Source organism: Xiphophorus couchianus, chromosome 14 (assembly GCF_001444195.1).
Source record: "Xiphophorus couchianus chromosome 14, X_couchianus-1.0, whole genome shotgun sequence".
Taxonomy (NCBI): Eukaryota; Metazoa; Chordata; class Actinopteri; order Cyprinodontiformes; family Poeciliidae; genus Xiphophorus; species Xiphophorus couchianus.
In genome coordinates this window covers 13,685,509-13,710,695 of record NC_040241.1, presented here as the reverse complement: position 1 = coordinate 13,710,695, position 25,187 = coordinate 13,685,509, and the positions used below count along the sequence as shown (strand labels likewise).

The following is a 25,187-nucleotide window of genomic DNA, read 5'->3' as shown; positions in this document are numbered from 1 at the left end:
ATGTTAGCACAAAACACCTTATAACATCCTTATTCCTCCTACACAAGCGGAAGTGGGAAGTGCATAGCAGCTACTGGTAAAACATCATCAGCAAGCATCAACTCTATATAAGAGGAGGGTTGAGGGATGACAGTATAATACTGTTAGATGTTTATATTTACTTATCCTGGGTGTAGATGTGCTTAGTTTTATACTCATGAACATTTATTTGAAGATTGGGATTACACAAAATACAAACTTTCTGAGTTATAGAAATAAAAATTGATTGAGCAATTTTGAATAAATTGTTTTGTGTACCTTTTGTCGATGGCCAAAATTATACGTTCTAGCTCAAATATTATAAACACTCCAAAAAGCATTTGGTAAAAGTCCCTCTGTGGGTTACACTTATATAATGATGAAAAACTTTGTGCATATCTGATTGGAAATTTGACCCATTTTTCAGTAATTTCCACAAAAACCTATAGACATTTGGGCCTTTGCCAAAGCATTTTTCATTTAATTTGAAAAAACATTGGCTCTCCGATATGAGCTTTTACCTAATAATAATACCTCATTTACCTAAGCATTTACAGACTACCTTGTTTGTAAAAGCTAAATCTTAACGTTTTCTAATGTTCCTAATAGTTAATGTTTGACAATGTTTGCTTTACCGAAAATTCACTCCACAGCCTGTGATTAACGAGTCACCGTGTTATTTCCCTGTCGACATATTTAAACTTGAAAACCACAGAGCTCAATGTTTGCTGTATAACCAAAACCAAATGTCATCCATGACGATGTCATGAGTTCATTCCTGGGTTTACAAATAACCATTTTGAATCTATAATGGGAGCTTTGTCTTTCTCTCTCTTGAAAGGTGGCCGAATGGGGGATTCAGAAGTTGGGGCTGATCAAGTACGCCAACAAGTCAGCAGGAACCTACAGCGGTGGGAACAAACGTAAACTTTCCACAGCGATGGCCTTGATCGGGTGTCCGCCAGTGGTTTTCTTGGTGAGATTGAGCTTCGTTATTATGTTCTACACTGTGAAATGAATTATGCTGCTGTTTCATAACCGAGTGGTACTTTCTGTCAATATTTGTTCATTGGAGGTGTTTAGAGTGAAGTAGATCATTTATTTTGTCTCTGTGCGCTCAGAGATTGTATCGAGAAGGTGGAAATAGCTTTGGAATATGAAGCAAGGTCTAACAGGCAGGAAAAACAAGATATGGATCGAAGCTGCAAATCCTCATTAAATTTCCCAAAGGAGCACAAGTGTATACCTTGGGAGAAGAGTGGTCACATACACGCTCACGTTTGAACCAAGATTTACTGCCTTGGTTCTGAAAGTGAAGAGAGGTGTTGATTTTAAAATCAAGTACAAGTTAAGATAAAGAAATGTCACCTTAATATAGATGGTAAATAATTACCTTTCGTGTTTAATATTCTTAGGACTATTGCACAACCTTATTTTTTCGATCTCTGAAAATCTCAGTAAGACTTTTGAGAAACCAGCAATGAGAACAATCCGTGATGCGGGTGCTATTTGTGGCCTTTTCCTCACACTATTTGTGCCCTATACCTGACCATGTCAGCATGCTGTCTTCTGAAAATAGCAAAGAGGGTAGATGGAAAAGAAAAAAAGAATCCTGGTGTATCTGAAAGTGTGTTGTGTGTTTAAGAAACTGAAAAGATTTGAAACGAGTTCATCATCAACTGCAGTTATTCAAAGTTGTACATGTGGTTTTGAACCAAAAGGTAAAAAGCATCAAAGTTCCTGGTCTTCCAACGTTATCAGACCCCCCGCAATAAAGAAATTACCCATGATGCCTAAACATAACCCTAATCATGGACTAAACTGAATGAAGGTTCAGGGTAAAATGAAAATTACCACCTCTATACTAGCACATTTTCTCAAGTTAAATTTCTGCACAGATTTTCTTTTCTTTCTTTTTTTTACCCTAGTGGATGTAAAAAGAAAAGAACTAAAAGGGGAGAGGTGAAGAATAACTCAAATTTTACACTTGTTCCTGGAAATTGTCCTTGCAGTGGAAACTCACCTTTAGTTTTCTTTTCTATGTATTTTTTTTATATATATATTTGAGTTATTTATATTTATATTTATATTTATATTAAATACTGGTCACCAAATGAGTATGAAAGCAGGGAAGAACACTGAAAGACCTTCAAAAATCCTTGATAATCATCAAGACCACTCTAAAAGATTGCAAAATCGTCTGTCTTTGGAAGCAGATTTAAAAGAAAGAACGTATGAAAAACTCTTATATTTGTATAAATGTTTATGTAGGAAATGGTTCTGCTTTTCTTCCATAAAGAAACATTTAAATCAAGGATTAGATGAAATACATTTTGTGCTTTGTTCTTGGAGTAATTTACCTGATTTGATTTACCGTACTAGAAATTTGTTGGTTTTTTTACGTGTTATCATGCCATATATGGCCCATGACTAAAATAACCAGCCAGATCTACAGTACATTCAAGTCTAAATTGTCATGAAATGATAGCCATCCATGTTCTGCCATTTCGGATCACATTTTCATGTAAGCCTCTCCTGCTACCAAGCACACAGAGCAAACTGTAACCATATACTTCCTCAGAAGTAATAAAGAGAAACTCTAAATGTGCCAAACGCGTGATTTCCTGTGAGCTCATGTAGCAATATGACATCTGTTGGTTTGCTGAATTATTCACCATTTCCTCCTCTTACACTGTAATATATGCATAGCAGTTCATACGTTTATGCTTCCAATAACTTCAGTAATGAATAATCCATAATAAATTACATGTAATAGGATAATCTTTACAGCTTTGGCAGGATCAAATTGTGCACACCGTTCCAAACTGCCTTATTTAGTCCCTGCAGCCAAGTTAGCCTTCACTTTAAAGCTCAGGGATAATGTGGCATCTGTGTCTGTGTCAATTTAAGCATTGTGTGGTAGCCCAGGGAGCCCAGTCAGCCTTGAGGCAGCATCACATAGGTTTTTTTTTTACTTTTTTTATTTTTTGCACAGGCTTGCGTTGGGCATCCTGACCAAACCCGTGGGATTTGTAGGATTCTGTTTTTGAGGGAAGTCTGGAATGAAACCAGTCAGTCTGAGGACTGTCACTCTAATCGTGTGTGAACAGACAGGCCCTGAGGAAAAAGAGAAACAGCAGTGGCACTCTGTGTGTCTCCGTGTTGAGTTGTGCTGAGCTGAGCCTGCTTGGGCTTCAGCCTGCGTCCTCGTTATGTGCGCATGGGGGTTATGGTCAGAAAGCAATCCCTGTGCACTGCATGTCTGTGGGCTTCTAAATGTCTCTTTTTGTTTCTTATTAATTGTGTTATATGCCCGTGGAACAGCTGCAGAGCACCTTGGCAGATACAGGACTTCACTGAACAGATGGCGGTTCCAAGAAATATTCCCTATTACAGATCTAAAAGACATTTGATTGCTCTTCATTGCATTGTTTTTGTTTTGTTTTCAAAGCCCACCTACAGTGCCTTGTAAAAAAAAAATTAAAAAAAGCTGTCCATACTCCTTGGGTATTGTTACATATACACAACCAAAAATGACAAATGATGTTTTTCAGGGATCTTATGTGAACAGTTGCATCCAGACTTTTTACTATTCAGGCCAAATCTGGCAAGTTCTAATTAAATATGATAAAATAGTTTTATTGTGAGTTTTTTTTTCATATTAAATACCAGATAACTGAAAAGTATAACAAAAATGTCATTTGACAACATCAGTTTTCTTAAATATTTACATACATAAATGTTCCCTTTTCTTAGTATGTATATTTTGTGTCTTTTATTAGCTATAACAACCAGATATGTGTCCTCCTTTCCCTGAAAAAAATCACATGTTGTATTTAGACATATTTAGTAAATGTATGTGCCAAAGTCTTCCTTGGAGCAACATCACTTGATGTTTTTGATCCTTTTTGCAATAATTTTTTTTTAAATATATATAATTAAGAAAAGACATAAATTGTTCACCTAATATTTTCCATGTTAAGAAGATTTTTATTTGTCAGTTAAAAGCTTCTCCTTGTAGACTGGGAAGGTCAAATTTGTTACATTCTTGAATTGATGTAATGATCTACAGAAAAGCATTCCGATACACTGTGGGTGCCTCTTTGATCAGCATAACGGTGTATATAAATGTGAAGCAAAATGAAAATGATTAAAATAATATTTACAAAGTGGGGAAATGATTTTTAGCCCCCTTTATTCTGAAACCTCTAAATAAAATGCTATTTTGCAAGGAGAAATGGGAAAAACGTCTGTTTCTAAATGTACAAGGCAGATGGAGATCTAGCCGTGCAGCAGGTCTTCTCTGATTGATTCTCTCCTTGCACTGTTTGGTCTGTAGATTTGTAATTTTGGTAAAGTATAATTAAAAAAAATAATAATTTAAATTTAAATTTGCTGTTGTGATGCAACAACATGTAAAAGGAAGTTCAAGGGTTTTGCTTTGTAAAGCACTGAATTTCTATCCCAGGTGGTGATAAACAGCTCCACACTGCAGTTTATTCCTAAACAATGTGATGATTTCAAAAGAAAGAGAAAGCAAATTTTTTTTGTTGTTTTATTATTTACTGCAGGATGAGCCAACCACCGGGATGGACCCCAAAGCCAGACGCTTCCTTTGGGACTGCATCCTGAGTGTCATCAAAGAGGGACGCTCAGTCATTCTCACATCGCACAGGTGGGACCCCACTCATCTCATTGATCCTCCTTTGATGCGCTCACCCAGTCAAAATATTTAGACTCTCCTCCGGGGGAGAAAAGTGCGGAAAATATGTTTTCTGTAAGCGAATGGGAGCCATAAATATTGTAATTATAATTGATTGAAGTCCCCGTTTCGTTGAGAGGTATTGTTTCCAGAGTGGCAGTTAATATTGGCTGCCAGAAACACACTGGCTGCTATAAAGCTTTCATGAAGCGTGAGGGCATATCGACTGACTGCAGCTTTTTTTTTTTTTTTTGTTTGGCCTTCTTTGAAAGGGGAGACTGTCAATATCAGTGCTAGAGTCTTTTCATTACCCAAGACTTCCTGAAGCCAACTTGAGTTCCCAAACTTTGTTTCCTCCCGTTGAGGAAAAATAAGCAGGAAATGTAATTGTTTGCTTACTTCATCATTCACTTTAACATTCCCCGAATTGAAGCGTTTATTCCCCCTGGCTCAGTTTCGTTTAGAATAGATTCTCCTCATTACACTGGCTCCTTTGATGGAGGAATAAAAGCATTTGTTGTTGTCGCAGGCAATGTGGCAGAGCTGCGTCCAATTGTCCATGTCATGACCAGGTGGTTCTGTTTTGTTAGGTGGCAAATTCGTCGGGTTTTACAAACTCATAATACTAATTGTGCCGTACTTCAGAAGGCTGTCACAGGTTTCGCTTCAGCTACGTTTGGCTCAAGCTGTGGCTCAACAATAAAAAAGATCCAAAAAGATAACAGATAATAGGGCTGCAGATGGCACTCTGTACTCAATCTAATTACAATATTTGTCCTCCATTTAAGGTGTCAGAACGGATGAGTAACATGTTCAGACCACAGCTATTACTTTGAGAGAAATGAGGTCTGAAAGTCCTTACAAAGGTTAAAAAGTTGCAGAAACTTTGCTGTTTTCTTTTAGATCCCATTGTTTTAAGAGAAAAACACACTTGGTAAAAAGTTTACTTTTTCTATTACCTTCCCTCTCGTGTCTTCCAACAGCATGGAGGAGTGTGAAGCACTGTGCACTCGCATGGCCATCATGGTAAATGGTCGCTTCAAATGCCTTGGAAGCATCCAGCATCTGAAAAGCAGGTGAGGACTCTTAATTTGTCTCTGAATATGAAATTGGTGTTAAAAGGACATACCACAATTTTAAATATGAACCAAAAAGAACTACTTTTTTAACTGAAGTGAAAGAAAACTCCAAAGCTAAACTCTCTTTTTTTTCTCTGTTGGTGCTCCTGATGTCAATATCAACAGACCTCTACAGATGTTGCACTTGCTTTTTTGTGTTTATTTGTAACCTTCATTTATGTGACATTTTCAAAAGCCAGCATTTAATACCGCAAAGAGGCCAGTCCATTATCTTGGGTACAGTCAGCTGACATTATTGCCACTCCTTTTGTTTGAGCTTGTAAGAGGAATGACGTTCAACCAGCAGACGCACACACACATGCGGGAACAAAATTCCTGACAGGATTACGCGGTGGCAATCGCTGGGTGGAGAGTTGGATCAATACACCTGAGATGAGGGGGTGGAGCGGACCATTTGTCAAGTTGTGCAGGGGATTAGGGGAAACGCATGGAACAGCACGAAGGGGGCGGTAGTGTCAAGGGTATTTCCCATCAAGAGCGTTAATGTCACATGAATAACTGCAGTTTTAGATCACTGCAAAGGAGAAAAACATAGGCTGCTCTGTAGGAAGGGCTATTAAAAGATGGGGAAAGTTGAGGTGAAGGACTAAAGTGGGAGGGTTTGAACTAATCAGCCCCTCCCAGATGTTAGGGTAGCAGGCAAATTCTCTGCCAATTACGTCCTGAACGTAAGGGCATGAGCAGAGTGGTGTAAATAATTTATGAAGTAAGCGGGAGTTATCAGATAGGTAGGATCAACGTGAGACAATGTGGGGGTGAAGGGGTGTAGGAAGGTGAACACATGTCCCACTTCACTCCACTTGCTGTTAGGTAAAAAGAGAATCTCACTTCACAAGACAAGCATGTGAGGGGGAAACCAGATAAGCGCTGCGTCTACATAGATTTTCGCTGCGCTTATTTTAGATCTCACACGGACAATTTACACGCCGCAGAAATACTATCGCTCAGCCCTCGCTGTGCAGTGAATAATTTCTAATTAAGCTTCCCTATCTCCACAGCGCTCGGTGTAATTAATGTTTCATGAGGTGTGAGACCCCGTTAATGACTGAAAAGGCAATTAAGCAATGTCTTCTCTGTTTTCTTTCCTTGTCACTATCTTGCCACGTTTGTGCTGTGGCACATCATACACACACACACACCTACTCTCTTACTGTTGAAATTTGCACACACAAAAAATTGTCACACAAAGAGCCTCTGGAACCTTTCCACTTTTGGTCATGTTATACCCTCAAGCATCAATGTGTTTCATCGGGATTTGATTACAGATCAACACAAAGTAGAACATAACTGTGAAGTGAATGGAGAAGTATGCACACTCTTTTTGTTAATGTTTTTACAAATCAAGTCTTTTGGGGCATGTCTCTACTACCCTAGCAACTACTTTTTAGACTCCTATTCTTTCAAACCAGAAAAGGAATTAGACCAGAGGACACTTACTTACACTTATCTACCAACCTTGAATAGGAGCATCTAATTTATCTACTTTGGATCAACATTATTATCTTTTCTTCTTTTGCTCTTTCCTTTGGTTTATTATTTTGTTTGTATTTTCTTTTAATTCCTGTAAAGCAACTTATCTTACATGTTTACTGTGTTGTAGCAATAGGTAAATGGGACTTCTTATAGTTTTTCTTTTTTTTTTCCAAAAAGAACTTTTTCTACTAGTAGGACCATGAAGCACATAACACCAGAAAAATGGATATCTGGAAATCATCATGGGTCTCTTGGCATCTTCTCTTATTGCTCTTCTTCTGCCCTGCAGTTGTACTATGCCCTTTCCATTTTCAGACAATGGATTGGAGAGTCTTTGTGAGCGGTTCAAAGCTTGGTAATTTTCTAGAGAGCTAAATCTGCTTTAAATTAATCCCAAACTTTATCTGTGACATGTCTACTGTGTTCCTAGGTCTTCATGAGGCAGTTTGTTCACTGATTTTCTCTAATAAATCCTCTGTTGCACATTCGGGCTGTATTAAATAGTCAGCTGACTTCTGAAGGCAATTGATTTCACTTCAATTATATTTGGAGGTGTCATGGTAAATAGGGACTGAACACATTAGTATTTACTAGTCAATGTTTTTGTAAAAACAAAAGGAAAATACAACAAATTTCCCTACTATTTTAGAGGTGTACACTACTTTGTCACTATAAATCCTAAGAAAATACATTAAAAGCAAGATGACGATTTTAACACGGCGTAATCACAAAAGAGTTTTGAATATTTTAATAGCTGCTAGCTACCTCTTGATATGTCAGAAAACGGGCTGGTTTGCACAAGTAGCAGCTTGCAGATGGAGAAGCTTCTGTTAGGCAATAAGGGAGGCATTGCATCAGAGATAGGTGATGCATGCCATTGTCACACGGCGAGAGCGTCTTGACCTGCAAAGCGGGGGGTTACCACTTCATCCCCTCGCCACTTGCTCCTCCATCGTTTTTCCATCACAAGCCCCAGAAATGAGCGCAGCATCTCACCATGGCGGCAGCTCTCACAGTTTTGACCCCCCGTGGCTCATATGTAATACATGCTTACCCTCAAACATTTGCAACCCTTCACTCCCTCGCTTCCTCCCAGAATCCTTCTCCTTCAAAACCCCCTAACTCCATTGTCCTTATTTGTCTTTCTCCGCCATTTTCTGTACTTACCGTCGTCTTTGTTGGTGCTGCCCCCTTTAGTTCATCATTTCACCTTTTGGTTATCGGTGAAACACCCGCCTGCTGCTTTAATAAACCTGCCTTTGTGTGAGTCAGGCACAAAATGAGCCAATTTCTGCCGCTGCTGAGGTGGTCATCAGGTGAAAAGAAGGCTGAAGATTAAGTTTGGGCAGCCCCTTCTGAGACGGCGGGCAGCCTCTTCGTTATCCCCATCCATCTGTTTATCCCTCCTCGTATACAGCCCCCTTAAATCACTCACATTTCAGGAGTTTATGAAAAGCGGACTGAGATGGTGAGGAATAAATAAGCAAAAAAAAAAAAAAAAGCACAGGAGGCTATAAATTGGTTTTTAGTATGGTGGTGCGCTCGTATGAAAGCTCCCAGGTGTTAAGTAAACCCAAATGAAGTGGAGGAACCAATAAAAGCAGCTTCAAAGCTTCCCTATAATCTTGTCAGTTAGGAAGGACACCGTCTAGCCAACTGCAGGATTTTCCACTGATTGATATCATTCATATCGCCTCTTCATAGAGTACCTGCAGTTAAGCACATCCAACAGCCAGGAGTCTTATACTCTTCATGGTCAAAATGCGTCACCATATTAAAAAGAAAAAAAAAAAAAAAAGGGGGGGCAGAGAGTGGCTTTAATGCATTAAGGTAATGCTGGAGTGTTTTCTTTTACAAGAGCAGTCTCTGAAAGTTTGGATCAGTTCCTGAAGTTGACATGGAGAAGTCCAATAAACTCCTTCCATCTTGCTGTGCATCAGCTCTGCAGGTATGCCATTAAGTAAATACTTTAGTGCTTTTAAGTGCTTGTCAACTGCAGAGATGGATGACAAAATAATCCTCTTTACGGTTTACAATGCATCAACATCGTAGGGGTAATTAAGACACAGCGCTGTCAGACAGATGGTGTATTGGGTGGACTGTCTATGTAAGGTCTGCTGACTTTCAGAATGCACATCTTCAGCTTTGATAGCTATAGGACAACTTTAATTTGTTTGAAACTGTGATGCTTGAAATATATTGTTGTTTGCTGCCACGTCTACAAGCAGTCTTAAAATTTACAGACAACAGACTACATCTAAAATCTGTATGGGTTTGTTTGGCTGTACACATGAAAATCTTCAACTGAAATTTTCTTTAAAGCAACAAATTACATTTCACATTTCAGTAGCCCTGAAGATAAGCCTCTACTAGTACAAGTACATATAGACGTTTAATTCTGTAACACAGAATTCTGAGAATATCTCATCCCAGTGTTTGTCTTGTGATATCAGTCATGCTTTTTTCTCAAGATTGTTTTTTGTTAAAGGTCTTGTACAAGCCATGCTCTAATTAAAAGACTCGTATCAATTTTCTCTTCCTTTTTCTTTTGTTTTACGATACTCTTTCAACTATTTTCAAGATTGTAGTTCACAATAGTTGCATTCATTTTAAAAAGAGTGAAAGGAAAAACTGGAGCCTGGAAGGCAGCCAGGACTGTAGAAAAACTGCGCTGCATTGGAGCCACAAACCCGGCCATCGATGCATGACCAACATCCATGCAGCTCAAGCCTCCAGCTTGAATTGAAATTCATAAACTGGAGACTTAGTGGCGATTTATTTGATGACGAGGAGAAGGTCAAGAGAACTTCAGCGATAGAGACTTAACAGGCCCCCAACCCAGAGATTTAAAAACACATTTGTCATATTGTTAATGTTTCTTTTCATGGTAGGAATTTTTATTTATTGTGGCAGCAATAACTTCCAATGAATTATGTTACAAAACTTCAAAAACTAGTTGGATTGTCAGTTTGACTTTCGCTATTTTCTCCATCGTTGCTTACATGAGAGCAGCAATAGAGGCTATAGTTGCTGTAATGCAATCGCAGCCATATAGTTACCTTAAAAAGACTGCAAAGAGATTTAGAGTAGTTTCTTTTATCAATTATCACAATAGTATCACAAAAATTTTTAAATGTCTATATGTAAAAAAAAAACTGTCTATTGTGATTACATTAAGATATTTTGATTAATAGTCATAGCATAATAATTTCAAACAATAAATCTTTGAATAATTTGAATAATTCCTGAATATGTGAAGGTCTTTCACAGTTTTCTTTTTTTCTTCTTCTTACCTTGTTTTACTTGTGCTCAATCCAGTGTTGAATGTGTTCCAATTTCTTTATGAAAAATAACAAAAATACGTTTTTACATAAAATATTTCGGCACCAACAAGGTGTTTACCAAAAACGCTAAAATCTAAAAATGTACTAGTGTACAGTAGACGATCTCCATTCACTCCTTCTCAACCATCTAACTCTTAAATTAGGGAAGAATTTTGCACTTCTTTCACCTGTTCATCTCCTGGATCAGAGCATCTTTACTCTGAAAGCACCAACTAGGGGTCTGACGAAGCTTCTTGTATAATCATGCTTGATCAAAGTGTCAGACCACCCAAGCCCCACTCTGACCTCTCGCCCTGCAGTTGCCCCTCCCCTCCTGTGCACACAAACATTGTGACTTGGCAGCAGCACCGATGACCTTTCTAGGCTCCCGCAGATGAAGAAAGGCAGCCGAATTATTTTCAGCCCGTCATGCTCTTATCTGTGTCTGGCTGTTGTTTGTTTTAAATTACATGGAAGAATGACTACCAGGCATACCACGGTGGAGGAGAAGATTGAGGCAGAATAATGAAAATGAAGAAAAGGGAAAGGAAAGGAGGGGGGGCATGCTGTTGAAATTACAGCTGCTCTGTCACACTGTGTTGAGCTGCTGTATCATATCTGAAATGTAAAATATTCTGAAAGGATTAGCTGTGACAATGTGTGCAGTCATGACTGTAAATATAACCCATTCATTATTTCCTCCCAGGCTGAATTTAGCCCCAAGTTGCTAAGATCTTGCTTTTATGTGGTTTTCAAATCACCAGTTAAAAACCTAATTTATTGTTTCAAACGCTGGCCCACGTGTGGCAGTGTGGGCTCTATTTACTGATATCTGTGTTTTCCGTTCCACACACTTGCAGAAGTTCTTTTAGAGGAGCCAAGACAGTGTGTCCAGGATGAAAGAACTTGGATTCTGGTGGATTTAGAGGGGAAGTAAAATATGAGCATATAAAAGACTTATTTCCCTCAAAGTGGTACCTGAAATCTCTGCCTTGGTGCAACAAGAGAGGAAATAAAAGGCAAGCAGAGGGACAGACTGGGGGAGAGCTAATTGATAAGGGCTTTTTACTGTCACGGAAAGCCTGCTTTCCACTGAAGTAGGTATTTCGCTACAATGTTTTTAGAAAGTTGGACTTGTGCAGCTTGGTTGAGTTTGAGAGTTGTTTGACTAAGTGTATCTCGGATATAGCAAAAAGTAAACATTAAAAGGCATTGGTCTCAACCTTGATGGGGGACTGTTGCCTTTTAGTCTGATGTATCCTAAAGAAAAAAAGTTGAATATTATTGTTTTGTTTTTTTTCTGGCTAGTGTTTGTGAAAAACACCAAATTTATAAATTATGGTTAAGAAAATTTACAAGAAAACAGAGGTTCTAAGACAATATGGAAAAATTCACCCATCCATCCAAATATTTTGCAGATTTTGAATGTTTGGATTTATATTTATAGTGTCTGTGACTATGGTTTTTGAGAAAACTTTGAATTTAGACATGAAAATGTGTAGAAAACCTCAAAGAAAGACAGACACTTGTTGATTTTACATTTCCACAAATGTTTTATATATCAATCAACAATGCTCTCCAAAATTCTCCTCAAGATTTTACAACCATGCTAACGCTAATGTAGCTCCAGATCGCTGCTTCCTATATTTTCTAAAAGGTTTAACTGTGTGGTCCCCTAAAAAAAATCTGTCAAACTTCAGCTGCTAACTCAAAGTGCTATATGAACAAAACCCAACAGTTCAGCCAAAGTTTGAATTCAGGCAGTTTCACATTTATTTCTTTATGATGATAAAAAAAAATATTTATATATGGAAAACTTTTTCTTAAGTTCCATTGAATCAAAAATGTGTTATTCAGTGGAAAAAACTAAAGGAGGCTGCTTGCTTAAAAGTGTTTTATGTGCATTATCACACAGACAAAGCAGCACCAGAGTTCTCTGTGACTCCAAATTCCTGTTTGAACCTTCTTGCATTGAAATTATTATTAGCTCATTTAATTATGGAGACAACGTTTGGCTTTATTTGTGATATCCTATGGAGCGCTACCTGCATAGACAATATCTTTGTTATGTGACTTGCTGTGCACACTGATTAGATAAGATTGGCAGTATTGGAAAAACTGCCAAGGACCAAGCAGGTAGAAATTAGCCCCTGGGCTACAATTTGGCATATTTGCAAATCTTGTGTAGCGTTTTGAAAACAAAACTCTTGGTATTGATGATACATTTTTAGACAAACTGATGGGAGAGAGAGGATGCAATTGACAGAAGGAAAATACATCAGCACACCACACAGACAGCCCCGCTCATAAAAGATCATCAGTAAGACGTTAAGCAAATTTATTTTGCTTGGAGGAGTCACATTTTGGGAATGCGTGATGCCTGGTTTGTATATTCTGGAGTTGTCACAGGCGTTAGGCATGAGGTTGACTGCTGTGATCAGTCTGAAGATGAAAGTTTTTATACATCCTGCTAAAACTTGTAGACTTTGCACGGTTGAGGTGCTCGTGTTGGGAAGGTCTTTGGAAACGTCTCTCTTTCTTGTTTCACCAAAACTGTAACGTTAGTGGTTTACTGTTCCAAGAAGTCTGTAGCAGACGAAAAATATTTAATGAAATACTGCTTGAATATTTTTATGTAGGAAATAAATGCTTATCGGTTTCCTAAAACATGTTTCAGGAAATTACAAGCATTTATTAAAATAGTGTTGTTACCTGCATAATGTCAAGGAAATTCGTGTTCAAACCAGATTTGAAACCACTAAACATAAACAATACAATTCCTAATAAAATCTAATGCTCAATAATTATAGTAACTTACAATATTGCCACATTTTGACTCTTTAAGTCTATTTTCTCATGTTCTGACTCAAGAATCCTGGCCACCTATGAGGCTTGCTTATGTCTTTCAGTAGCAGCAGTGCCTCACTTCCTCCTCCCTCCCTTTGGGATCACGCAGGCTTGGTTTATCCACCACATCTCTAATTGTCACTGAGGGGGCTCCAACACTCGTTACATGAAGCTCAGTACAAGCCACAATGGACATTTCTGAGAGTAAATCCAACATCAGGGAATTAATTAGGCAGAAAACAAGGGGTCATAGGAGTACTAATGACAGAATAACAAGGCACAGAGTTTTTATTTTCTGCTCAGCAGACATAACACATATTCAAAGACATGGAATGCTAATTAGGTTTAGAGTTTAGCCTCATTTATGACAATATTTATGTCTGTGATGACTTTTTATGCATAGTTTTAGCAAAAATATTAATTACATTGGGCTTGTTAATGTTTTTGAGAATTATTTTTATTTTATTGTATTGTCACCAAGCAATGATGACACTACCACTTTTTTTTAGACTTCCTCTTTATGAGAGGTGCTGTTAATGCCACTGAGTGTGGAAGTACACTAATAAAATTAGACACAATTACAGTACTGAAGCATTGCTGCAGCTTTAGTACAATGAACAACATTTTTAGTGATTTTTATATTTAAATGAGCAGTTTATTACAGATTATAAAAAAATATAAAACATGTCGACACAGTGCCCTTATTCTCAGCCAAGCTTAAAAGGGACCTATTATGTAAAATTTACTATTGCATTGTTTTTGTACTTCATTTTGCGTCTCAGTTGCTTCTAAAACAGTCTAAGCACTTAAAAAACATTCAGCCATTTTCTGACAATAACTCAATGTTTTTTGGTGTCTGGAAAACGAGCAGTTTCAAAAACCTACCGATTACAAGGTCACCAATCTGCAGGCACTTCCTGGCAATATGTGATAATGTTATTAACTGTTCTTAGCTATAGTTTTGGGGTGCACGTTTACAAGCAATACTCAGGCCTGGCTACTGCCAGACTTCTAGAATCAATAAATTACTTAAATAGAACCTGTACGACTTCATGAAGTAGGCTAAGAGTTTATGATAATTCTTCAAAAAAGTGACATAGCTGCTGTTTGGACTCAAACCTTTTGAAGTATTGCTCTTTTTAGTTAAAATTTAGGATGTTTCGCATGAAGGTTAGTTAAAGATTACCTAACTGAGTTAATAAATATTGTCTGATCTCTACATGTTTTAAGCCTAAAGTAAACATCACACCTCCTCAGTGTGTCATCAGATTCAGCAGTCTTCTCATGAAGAATCTCTCATTTCCTTCAAGTGTGTTGAAACGGGGGATGCATCTAAAAGGTGGAGGGCAGCAGCTCTTGTTCCACAAACTTTGGAACAAGTTTTGACCTTTGGGAATTAAATGCAAATCCCTGTCACAACTTTCAGGGTTTTTTTTCTATCAAGTTAAATTGTGTGTACTTTATGGCCAGTATTGCATGTGTCCTTGTTTTTATACAATCACCATAGAAATTATGTAAATCAAATGCCGAATGTCTACTAACTCTGTTCCAGATTTGGTGATGGCTACACGGTGATCGTGCGTGTCGGCGGCTCCCCTCCTGCCCTCAAACCAGTCGAGGACTTTGTCCAGCTGACTTTCCCAGACAGCGTTCTCAAGGAGAAACACCACAACACACTCCAGTACCAACTCCCATACACACAGGGAGCTTTGGCCAGCATCTTCAGCCACTTCACCAGCAATCAGCACAGGCTGGGCGTGGAGGACTACTCTGTGTCCCAGACAACTCTGGATCAGGTAAAACATTAAAAAAAAAATTAGCCTCACTTTATTAATTAAAATCTTTTCGTCTTGTTTTAAATCATGGATCATGCATGAAATGTGTGAATGAAAGCAGGATTAAATGATAGGATATGCTTCCACATTTTCATGTTAAATTTGCTTACAGACTTAAGTTTTGAAAAGTTTCTGCAAATGTTACACAAAACTTATACATAACACTGTGTGCATAAAATCCGTATTGATTTGAGTCTGCCTACATACCTCCAGCTTGAAATGGGTCAGACACATAAAGTCATAGTTTTGGTTTTGTGTGCACTTTTGACATTATTCTTCTAAACTATCAACATTTTTCAGCTCAACTTTTAATATTTCATTTGTTTCCTTTCATTCAATTTACTGACGGTGTAAAGTGAGTCTCATTTTTCACACAAGAGACTGAAAACACATTTTTGTTGTAGTAGTACATAATAAAAGAACAAGTCTTTACTTTAGGAAGTTACTTTGGTGGTGATTGATTTTCTATTACCCAGATTTATTAGTACAAACTCCAGAGCTTCACTTTTGTCCTCGTGGGGAAGTTCTTCGGGAATGCATTTTGACAAATAAATGATGATGTTGAGAATGATAAATATTTTCTGTGTTTACGCTTGAGAGCAAACTATTGATTTTTAGCTAGTTTTACTGTACAAGGGAGACATTTTGACCCCGAAATTCTTTTTCCTGAAATAGACTGATATTTACCAATAATTCTATATTAGCTCAGTTTATTGGATTACTACTTCAACAATCCATCAGTGGTGCACTCTAGGAATTTTCAAGTAACCAATAGCACTTAATAGCCAAGAAAGTTTTACTGTACCGATCTCATATCTTGACGTCTGCAGACGCATATAATGTCCTTCATATTTTAAGTGTTTTCCCATCTCCACACACCTGACTTAAAGTATTGATTAACATGCTTCTGCAGCGTTTTGTGGCATGCTTGGGAGGGAATACAATCATTTGTTTTAGAGCAGAGACATGCCTGAAACGTGACAGACAGAGAGCCGTGAGGACCAGGATTGAGAACTATTCTTCTAGATCATCTAGAGTCTTCTCTTATGTTCTCTGTTCTTCAGCTCACCTCACAGGTTTCCTATAGGATTTACCTCTGTTCATTGCAGGACGATGATTTTATGTCCAATGATCAGATTTTTTTCTATTCAACCATTTTATTTTGAATCAGTATCTTCTGAAACACACATTGATGACAAGTCCCTTGTGACAGATCTTCTGCATCAGATACTCTATACTTTTCTGCATAGTCATCTTTTCTTTTTACTTCATGCCAGACCCACCAGAATTGTCTGTTGCCAAAAAGCTAAATATTTTTTCCCGTCAGGCCAAAGCACACAGTTTTTGTAGGGTTTATCTGACAATATTTTGTACATCTTCTTAAGAGAATACTTTGTCTTTGCTGACAATTCCTCTTTGCACAATCTCTGTAGATCCTCCACAGTCCTGAGTCCCTCCATTACACTTGTTTCATTTCTGCATTAATCAGCCATGTGTTTTTGGATCCTGATCGAGCTGTACTGTATTTTCTTGCCAATAGCATAAAATATTTGTTAGAGAAACCTGATCCAATGCTGCATCAGACTTTTACCCCTATCTGAATTAATGTATGTAAAGTTATGTTGGATTTATCAAATTTATTTTGTGCGTGATTATTCTGCTGCATTAAGAGATTAATTTATTTCTTATTTACTTTAAGACTTTTGACACGTTTTCAGCTGATGTGCCCAAAAAATGCGGGGCGGGCTTTATATATCTTCTCTTTATTTCATCCCAAGCGCTGCAGCTTTTTGTTGAAAATAAGCCGAGTACTGGATGCCTCAGACTGTCTTCACCTTGTGTTTTTCCTCGCGCCCCCAGAGGTCTGATACAATCAGGCAGTGAGTGGTGAGTGTGGGTGTGATTGGTCTTACAAACCCTCTATTAGCTCCACAGCAGATGACCAGACGGGGAGGTGGGGATGACTTCTCGTAGGTCTGGAAAGGTCATGAGTCCACCTCGCTGAGAGAGGAGCAAAAACAGACACAGATGGGAGGCATCTTTACGGTCTCTCTGCAGCATTTTAATCAAATTATCTGTGCCGTATAAAGGATGCTGCAGCAATATTAAGAATTTTACTGTCAGAATTTTATGAACACGATCCCCATGTGGATGGCTTGTAATTTGGGATGAATGCCATCTTTGCGGGTATTATTTGTGTAAAATACGTCTTTCAGGAATCATTTAGTCATCTAATTAAGTATTTAAAACATACATCAGAAAGTAAATGCTTTAATTAATTTTTATGGTAAGCGTTTAACTCGAGCCGTGTTTCAACTTCAGCCGTACTGCAGCTGCTAACCTTGAGTAGTCTCTGAACATTTGTTTTCAGCTGCTGCAGTTTGTGCTCTGGTCAATATTTACCAGATAAAAGGCAGTAAATAAATCATACCTAAACCAGCAGGTCAGGGTGTTATAACACAGAGGGGATTGGGGTGCAGAGCCAATAGAGACCCAGACAGTCACCTTTCAGCTGCGGATTTATACAGCGCAGCCTTGACCTATAGTATAACACCCAACGTGCACTACAATTAATATTGATCGACACGGCCAACGGCTGCGGCGGTGATGGTGATTGTGGGGACGGTGCGGATCTCAAAGGAGAATGTGACGGTGTCACTTGTCTTTCAGAGAACAGTCTGGGTCCAGAAGACGAAATGTTATCATGACAATATTTGGAAAATTGTTCAGATTTGTCACCAAAGCAGGACGAGTAGGAAGGAAGTAAATAGTTTTTTTTCCAAATGTGTCATGCATTGTTGCTAAAGGTACTATGCTCAGTTTATGTTGATATTGGACCGTGAAGCAGTTGTAACTGTAAAGACGTGGATAGATAAGAATGTGGGGCCATTAGCAGAAAAATAGAGTCCAAGAACACTTTTCATGCAGCCTGTTAAGGGTGGGACTGATTGTCTTTTATTGCTTTATGCCAACATTTTGCTTTTTTGCCAAATTAATATTTGTTTATGAGGATTCATGCAAGAACAACAGTCTTGGCACTCCACTGCTATTGCTTAGCTTTTTTTTAGTACACATAATGTGATATAGTTTTGGCCAGTATGAATGAGCAGATGGAAACATATATTATCACTGACCGTGGAAAAAATGTGAAATTGCTTTCTTGGATTAACTTCTAACCATTGCTTGTGGTAAATGCTGCATTTCTGGAATAGTTTATTTTCAAGTTTTCTCTATAAATTATCTAAAACAGATTACTTAGATTATAATTCCGATAAACAACAATACTAATTTTACCAAACATTTCCTGATGGCCCCGACACAAAGTTTAGGACGAATCACTAATGAAAAGGGCATCTTCAGGCCCTCAAAAGAGCACATGAACAACAGCCATGATGCATCCTCAGGCTCAGCCGTTGAAGGCCTGAAAATGACCTTTTCTTGGATCATAATATGGCTTCAAGATACAAGCGACAGATTGTGGGTTCATGTGGACATTTCATTTTGATGTTTTTTCAGGCTGAAACATCTATAAATGGGTGAAATCAACATCCCCTGTTGGGTACCTGGGATTATTGCTTATAGATAAATGGGAAGATCCAAATCAAACTTATTCTACTGATTGGACTCTATATATTTCTGTCTTTTTTGCAGCTTGAAAAAGCTGCAAAAAAGCTTTTTCAAGCTGCAAGAAAAAGCTTGTCTCGATAGGGTATAGAAAAGTTTGTTTCCTCTTAAATAACTCGTAGCATCTCTGCGCTTCATCTGATTTCATTCTAAGGGCCTCACAGGTACTAAAATTAGCACATTAACAGTATCCACACAGAACAGTAATATGGATGAAGGTAGACATGGTGCATTCACGGGTTAGATAAAGATCTTTAAAACATTTTTTGACTGACCCGTGAGCCGAGCTAAAAAAATGTTTCTGATTCCAGTCATCAAAAAATTTCTCATCTGATTTCTAGGCTTAAGCCGACATCCTGATCACTAACTAAAGGTTTTTTTCTATTTTTCCTTTGTGAAGTGAACTCCCAACCTAGAACTTTGCATCAATACATTAGTGTGTTGGCAGATTGTGTGTATGATCTCTAGATAAATCCCTTTGCACTCTGCAACATGTCCTTTGTTATATAACAGAGGTTAATTGTGTAAATGACGTCCTTCCCCTCCTGCGTTATGCCTCAGTGGTCTCCAAATCAACACCTGAGTTTACCCTCCATAATGTAATTAATGCCTGTATCCATCTGTTATCACAGAAATGCCACCGAGTTGCACCGGTGCATGATGTTCATGTCATTCCTGGATACATAAATAAAAGGGAATATTAGGGAAAGCGAAAAAATAGGACTCATCACAGCACAAGATGTATCCACTTTCTTTTTATCTTTTTCAGTCAAAAGTGCTGCACCATGCAAGACCTTTCCAGCTATTGGTCTTATGGAAAGTTAAACACAAACACTACTTGGATATTCTGCTGGATAACTGCGCAGCCTTGAGTGTGAATATCAAATTCTGAGCGTGCCTCGGCATATCAAACCGATATCAGCCAGCAGCGGGGTCAGAGATGCCCACAGAGATGGGCAGAGAGGGTATTTGTTGCTACTGTCATTCTTATCCTCTTACTCACTGTCATCTGACAAAATGCTTTGACAAGCCTGACCTTGATGCACAGTGCTGAAGAGTTGACGTCAGTCTTGCGTACTTAGCGGCTTTGCTGCTTGTTTCTTAGTTATGATTTTTCCCAGCATACAGCGGTCACATGACACGCAGATTTATCGTTTGAGCTAATTTTGTCTCTTTGTTTTGGAAACGCAACAAGATTTAAAATCCTGATGACGGATGAGTTTATCTCAGAACTGGACCTCAATAGTATGTGTCTGACTACATCCATCTCACCAGTTTATCTGACGTAAAGCAACCCCGCAACATGATACTGCCACCGCCATGTTTTAAGCGTAAACGGTGGCCCTTCTTGCATTCCTGTTGTTGCTCTTTCTTGGAAGTGTCATCTTTGAATATTCATTTCATTACTCTTTCTGTCAATTTATAAAATATTCCTGATATAAACTTCCTCAAAACTTTATCCCTAACCCATCTATGTTGAATTAACTACTTCTAAAAAATATTAGGCTACTTCTAAAAATATTTAGTTGCACTCTATTTTTTTTTTTTTTTTTGAGAGAGAGTTCAGAGTAGAGAGGCTGAATAGAAGCACACTCCCCCACCTTCCAGGAAAACATTTTGAAATCCATAAATCATCATAAAATCATGCGGTAGTTTTGTTGGTCTATCGTAAAATCCGTCTAAAAATACATTGAACTCAAGGGGTGTGAAAACCACAAGTTAATCATTTGATTTATTAATGTTCCAACAGGTTTTCATTCTACTTTTCCACCGATGCAAGTTTTGAGAAGTTTCTCCTTAAACATAAATCTGAACATGAGCACTTAAAACTTTGTGGACAACTGATACTAAATATTTATCTCGGCTCAAAAATGCAATCAGATACCTGACATTTAGATGCTTTATTTATTTATATTTCGTATTTACGTTCCTCAGAAAATAAATCTTGTTACATTGATGCACTCCTCCGTCTGACCTCAGTCCATTCATTTTCTTTAAAATAAAAAGCACACAGTTCTTCCTTCTCTGCCTCAGCCATTTTATCCTCCTGGCTTTTTAGTACTAAGCTGCAACATGTGCGCTCTGAAAGGCACAGAAAGGCAAATACCATTTACCAAAGGAGACACTGGTCCTGTTAATGCTCTGTGTTAGCCGTCAGGACTTGTGTCCTGGGGATGTTTCAGGTTCCCAACATATAACTGCTAATAAACGGAGAGTAATTAAAACATACACAGCTGAGCTAATCACCACATTTCACACCGTTCCCTGAACCAATTTGCTGAAGCTCTCCCTCAGCAGCCGAGCTCATACAACACACCTCGACCACATGGTCCAAAAGTGAGAGTTGGCAGGTCTGAACAGAGCCGCGCTGCACTTAGCACATGGGCCTGAAGTGTTTTCTTTGTGGATACCTGAGCAGAAATAAGCAGACTTTCTAATAAAATAAAAGGTTCTATTAAGAAGCAGTTTTACAATAAGGAATTAACTCTCCAAACACAACTTTTCTTCTTTTTTTTTTTTTGACTCAGCTTTGTCAATTTTTGTTTGTCATCATTAATTTTACATTTCTTTATTTTCTTTACATTTTTGTATAAAAACTTCTTTTTCTGAATATATTTCTGAACTGACCTTTCTTGTAATGTTTTCCAGTTTTTTTTTTTACAGCTTTATTTCTATTTGCTGTCATGATAACAGTAAGATGTCTGACCACATTTTCCAAAGTGAATTCACAAAATGTTCTCATTGACAAATTACATATGTCAGCATAATTAACATTTATTCTTTTAATAATGCTGTTGCAGATAAAAAAAAATAAACAATAGGCTGCAGATTATATTCATTAGTTAATTAAAACAGAATAATGCTAACAGAACTCTCTTTCCCAGTTATCAGTGTTTCATGAAACAAAAGAATATATTTCAGCTCAGTACAACACTGAAGTGTTCATCTGGTAATTCAAGCCCTGTTGCTCAAGTTTATTTGCCTCCTAACAGAGCATATTTTGTGACCATAAAGAGCATTTTAATTGATAGAAACTCTGAGTAGTCTTTGATAGGATTGGCCTAGATGACTATTCTTTTTTCTTTTTTTTTCCTTATCCCCATAATTTTAAAAGCAGCCTCATAAATCACATGCTTTTACTTTTACACAGCCATTGAAATCCATTTAATGAAAAAGCAATGCTCTTATCATTTTATACGATCCTCTTTGCTGCTTTTGCTCTGCGGAGTAAAAGTTTTTTGCCGTGCCATTACCGCTGAAGCTGGCTGCGGCGAGCCTGGTGTTTATACGGCACAATGAAACCCACACAGCTTTTTTTTTATTTTATGAAAGCCATAGGATTGATTTTGTCTTATAATATATTGCCATCACAGAGAGGAGAATGATTGTTTTATTCTCTTTCTCAGCTGGTCAAAGATGTCAAGCTGACATTCACTGTGTGAGTCCAGACGTCTGCTTGATGCCTCGTGGCCTTTGTACGGCAACTCATTCACATGAAAGCTGCCAGCTGAATCACTGTTTCTGGCTTTCTTTGTTTTTTTTTTCAAAACCAGGAGAAAAGAGGAGAGAAACATTATATTGAGAAATGGAATTTGTCTTGATTTTTGTCGATGTGTTGTTGATGTTTCAGGTCTTTGTGAACTTTGCACGCCACCAGCATGGGGAGGATGACTCTCAGGCCTACAGCAACCCAGTCGACGTCACAGACGAGCTGCCAATGAGGTCACTGCGGGCCTCCCGGGAAGCGGAGAACGCCTAATGGAGAAATCTATGTACTGTACCTGAATGAATCGGCAATAAGTCTCGAAAAACAGTTTTTATTGGCACCAACACAATAATTGGATTCTTAACAACTACTACTCAGATTGTTCTGCGAAATCAGGCTTCCTGTAGACGCGTATAGAAAAACACATCATGATCAGGGTTTTTAAATTTATTTATTTCAACATTTTATTGCAATTTGATATTTGAATTCTCCTCTGTGCTTCTAAATTTGTGTTAAAAACTAAACAGTTGCTCTAATACTATTACTTGACGTTGCTTCTTTCTTTATCAAAAGGAATTACATTTTTAGTGCGTTTACAGTTGAGTTGTTTTGAAGCTTTTCGTAAACTTGTGTTCAAGTGTAAAAAGGATATTGGTAAAAATGAAAATCTTTTATTTTAAAAATGAGAGCGCAACACTAAACATATCAATTTCAACTTAAGTGGAGTGACTCTGCTGGCTCTTTAAAACTGTGTACATTTAAAAGATTTGTGCTGTATTTTTAGCACATGAACTTTCTTTTTCAAAGGTTTACAGACCGAAAAGAAAGCAGTCTGTTTTGAGATTTGTTGCTGATCATTACATACCTCAGGCCTGGTCATTGAGCCAAATCTTCCAGCTTATGCATAGATAATTGCACAGCATCTAGGACGCCTTATTCTGTTTGAAGTCGTGTGTCGTCTGTTTACATTCGATGTAATTCAGTCGGTTGTGTTGCAAACACCATGTGGGAATGTTGAAGCGACACAATCGCCTACATGCGCAGCAGCTTTATTTGCTGACAGGCACTCCAGTAATAACTTTCAGACAACAAATGACATCTGTGGAATGCATTTGCATTGAACGTCTGAACATTTACACACAGCACTTTTCAAAGCTCTCGATGCTGCATTGGATGCAGCAGTCATTCATGTAAGAGACCATAATGTTTTTATGAAATCATCTGGAGATGTATATGGCTGTGTGAGCCTTAGAAGGTTTAATTTTGTTTTACTTTATTCCTTGACGAATTATTTCTGCTGTATTGATTTATGTTCGTATTGTTTTTAAAAGGATATGCTAGTTTAAGTGTCAGTTTGACATTTTCACATGAATGCCCAGACAATGTGTGAAACAAAGAATGTAGAATAAAAATGAATGCATTGTGTTATTATATGTGCGCTTTAAACATCAACAATTTAATATTTCTATAAGACAATGTGTTGATTCTAATACAGTGCTTTATGTCAAAATTAAAAAAACGACTCATCCTTAATTGTGACTGGTTTTGATCTTTATTTGATTCCGTAAAACAGAAATGAACAAAAACATTCATGTTAGCAATATGTTATGATTGCAACTGTTACTTAATTTTGCCCTTGTTGCTGTTACCATCCTTGTCCTGGCTTCCAGTCTCTTCAATTCAATTCAATTCAGTTTAAAGATATTCTATTTATCCAGTATCGAGTGTTGCCAGGTTGGATGGGTTTCCGCCCAACTGGGCTTCGATTGATCACATTGGGCTGGGGAAAAAAAAAAAAAACAGCTTTGAGCAAGTTGTTAAAATTTGAGCTGTCTTTCACAAAATTTGGCAGGTTTATAGGAGAATTACATCAAAGTAGTTGTCTTTATGTGGCAGAAAACCGTTACATTTTAATAACAGGCCATGTCTTTGCACTCATTTCATTTACTTTGAAGTGTCTAGAAGATGTCGAATATCATTAGTGATTAATAGTCACTGGTTAATCAAGTGTCACTTTTTAGTAACTTTGTAAAACTGAAATCCCAGTTTAAAAAGATGTTCCAAGAGTCACGCTAAAATATGGTTAATAAAATAAAGAACAATGGAAAACGTTAATTGAGGATTACAAATCATGTCGCCTGTCACATCTACAGAGGAAGTCAATGACCTACAGCACATCCATCCATCCATTTTCTAACACCCTTGTCCCTCGTCGGGTCGGGAGGTGCTGGTGCCTATCTATCTCCAGCTAATGTTCCGGGCGAGAGGCAGGGTCACCCTGGACAGGTCACCTACAGCACATCTTATATGTAAATGTATAGTCATCTCATAGTAGCGCTTGTGTGAATGTCTGACTAAGGAAATATCCTACGATTAATGTGGCAGATGGTATAGTAAATATATATAATATTGTAAATCCCCACTGATCTGAAACAGGTCAAGCTGTTTTTCCACCACGTTGAAACTCTAGAATTGGTAGATGGTGCGGTTTCTTCATACCATAAAAATATTGCAAGTGTTTTGTCAATACAATAACTTTTTTTTTTACATTTCTACAACTTTGTTTTGCATATGCATAAACACTCTGCCTTGCTGCAAAAGTATTTTATTGAAGAGGCTATTAATGATTCTTTAGATGAACAAATAAAGGCCTTTTGTCGAGGTTTACACTGTGTGCTCCCTTGTGACTCTGCTTTTCCACTCAATACTATTCTCTCTACTCAAACTGCAAAAGAAAAA

General features: G+C 37.8%; 1 protein-coding gene across 5 annotated transcripts in view; it reads left to right on the top strand.

The window, feature by feature from the left end:
• The window catches only part of LOC114157570 (ATP-binding cassette sub-family A member 1), a 188,776-nt gene extending 164,795 nt beyond the window's left edge, over positions 1–23,981 (top strand). For 4 of the 5 annotated variants that reach the window (XM_028038645.1, XM_028038647.1, XM_028038646.1 and 1 more), the window contains exons 46-50: positions 860–994; positions 4,590–4,693; positions 5,704–5,796; positions 15,055–15,298; positions 22,593–23,981. In XM_028038645.1, coding sequence (XP_027894446.1) covers positions 860–994; positions 4,590–4,693; positions 5,704–5,796; positions 15,055–15,298; positions 22,593–22,721 — 705 coding nt within the window. In that variant the 3' untranslated portion in view covers positions 22,722–23,981. The remainder of the gene's footprint in view (positions 1–859; positions 995–4,589; positions 4,694–5,703; positions 5,797–15,054; positions 15,299–22,592) is intronic. The other variant, XM_028038648.1, reaches the window with a different exon arrangement.
• The last annotated feature ends 1,206 nt before the right edge of the window (positions 23,982–25,187 follow it).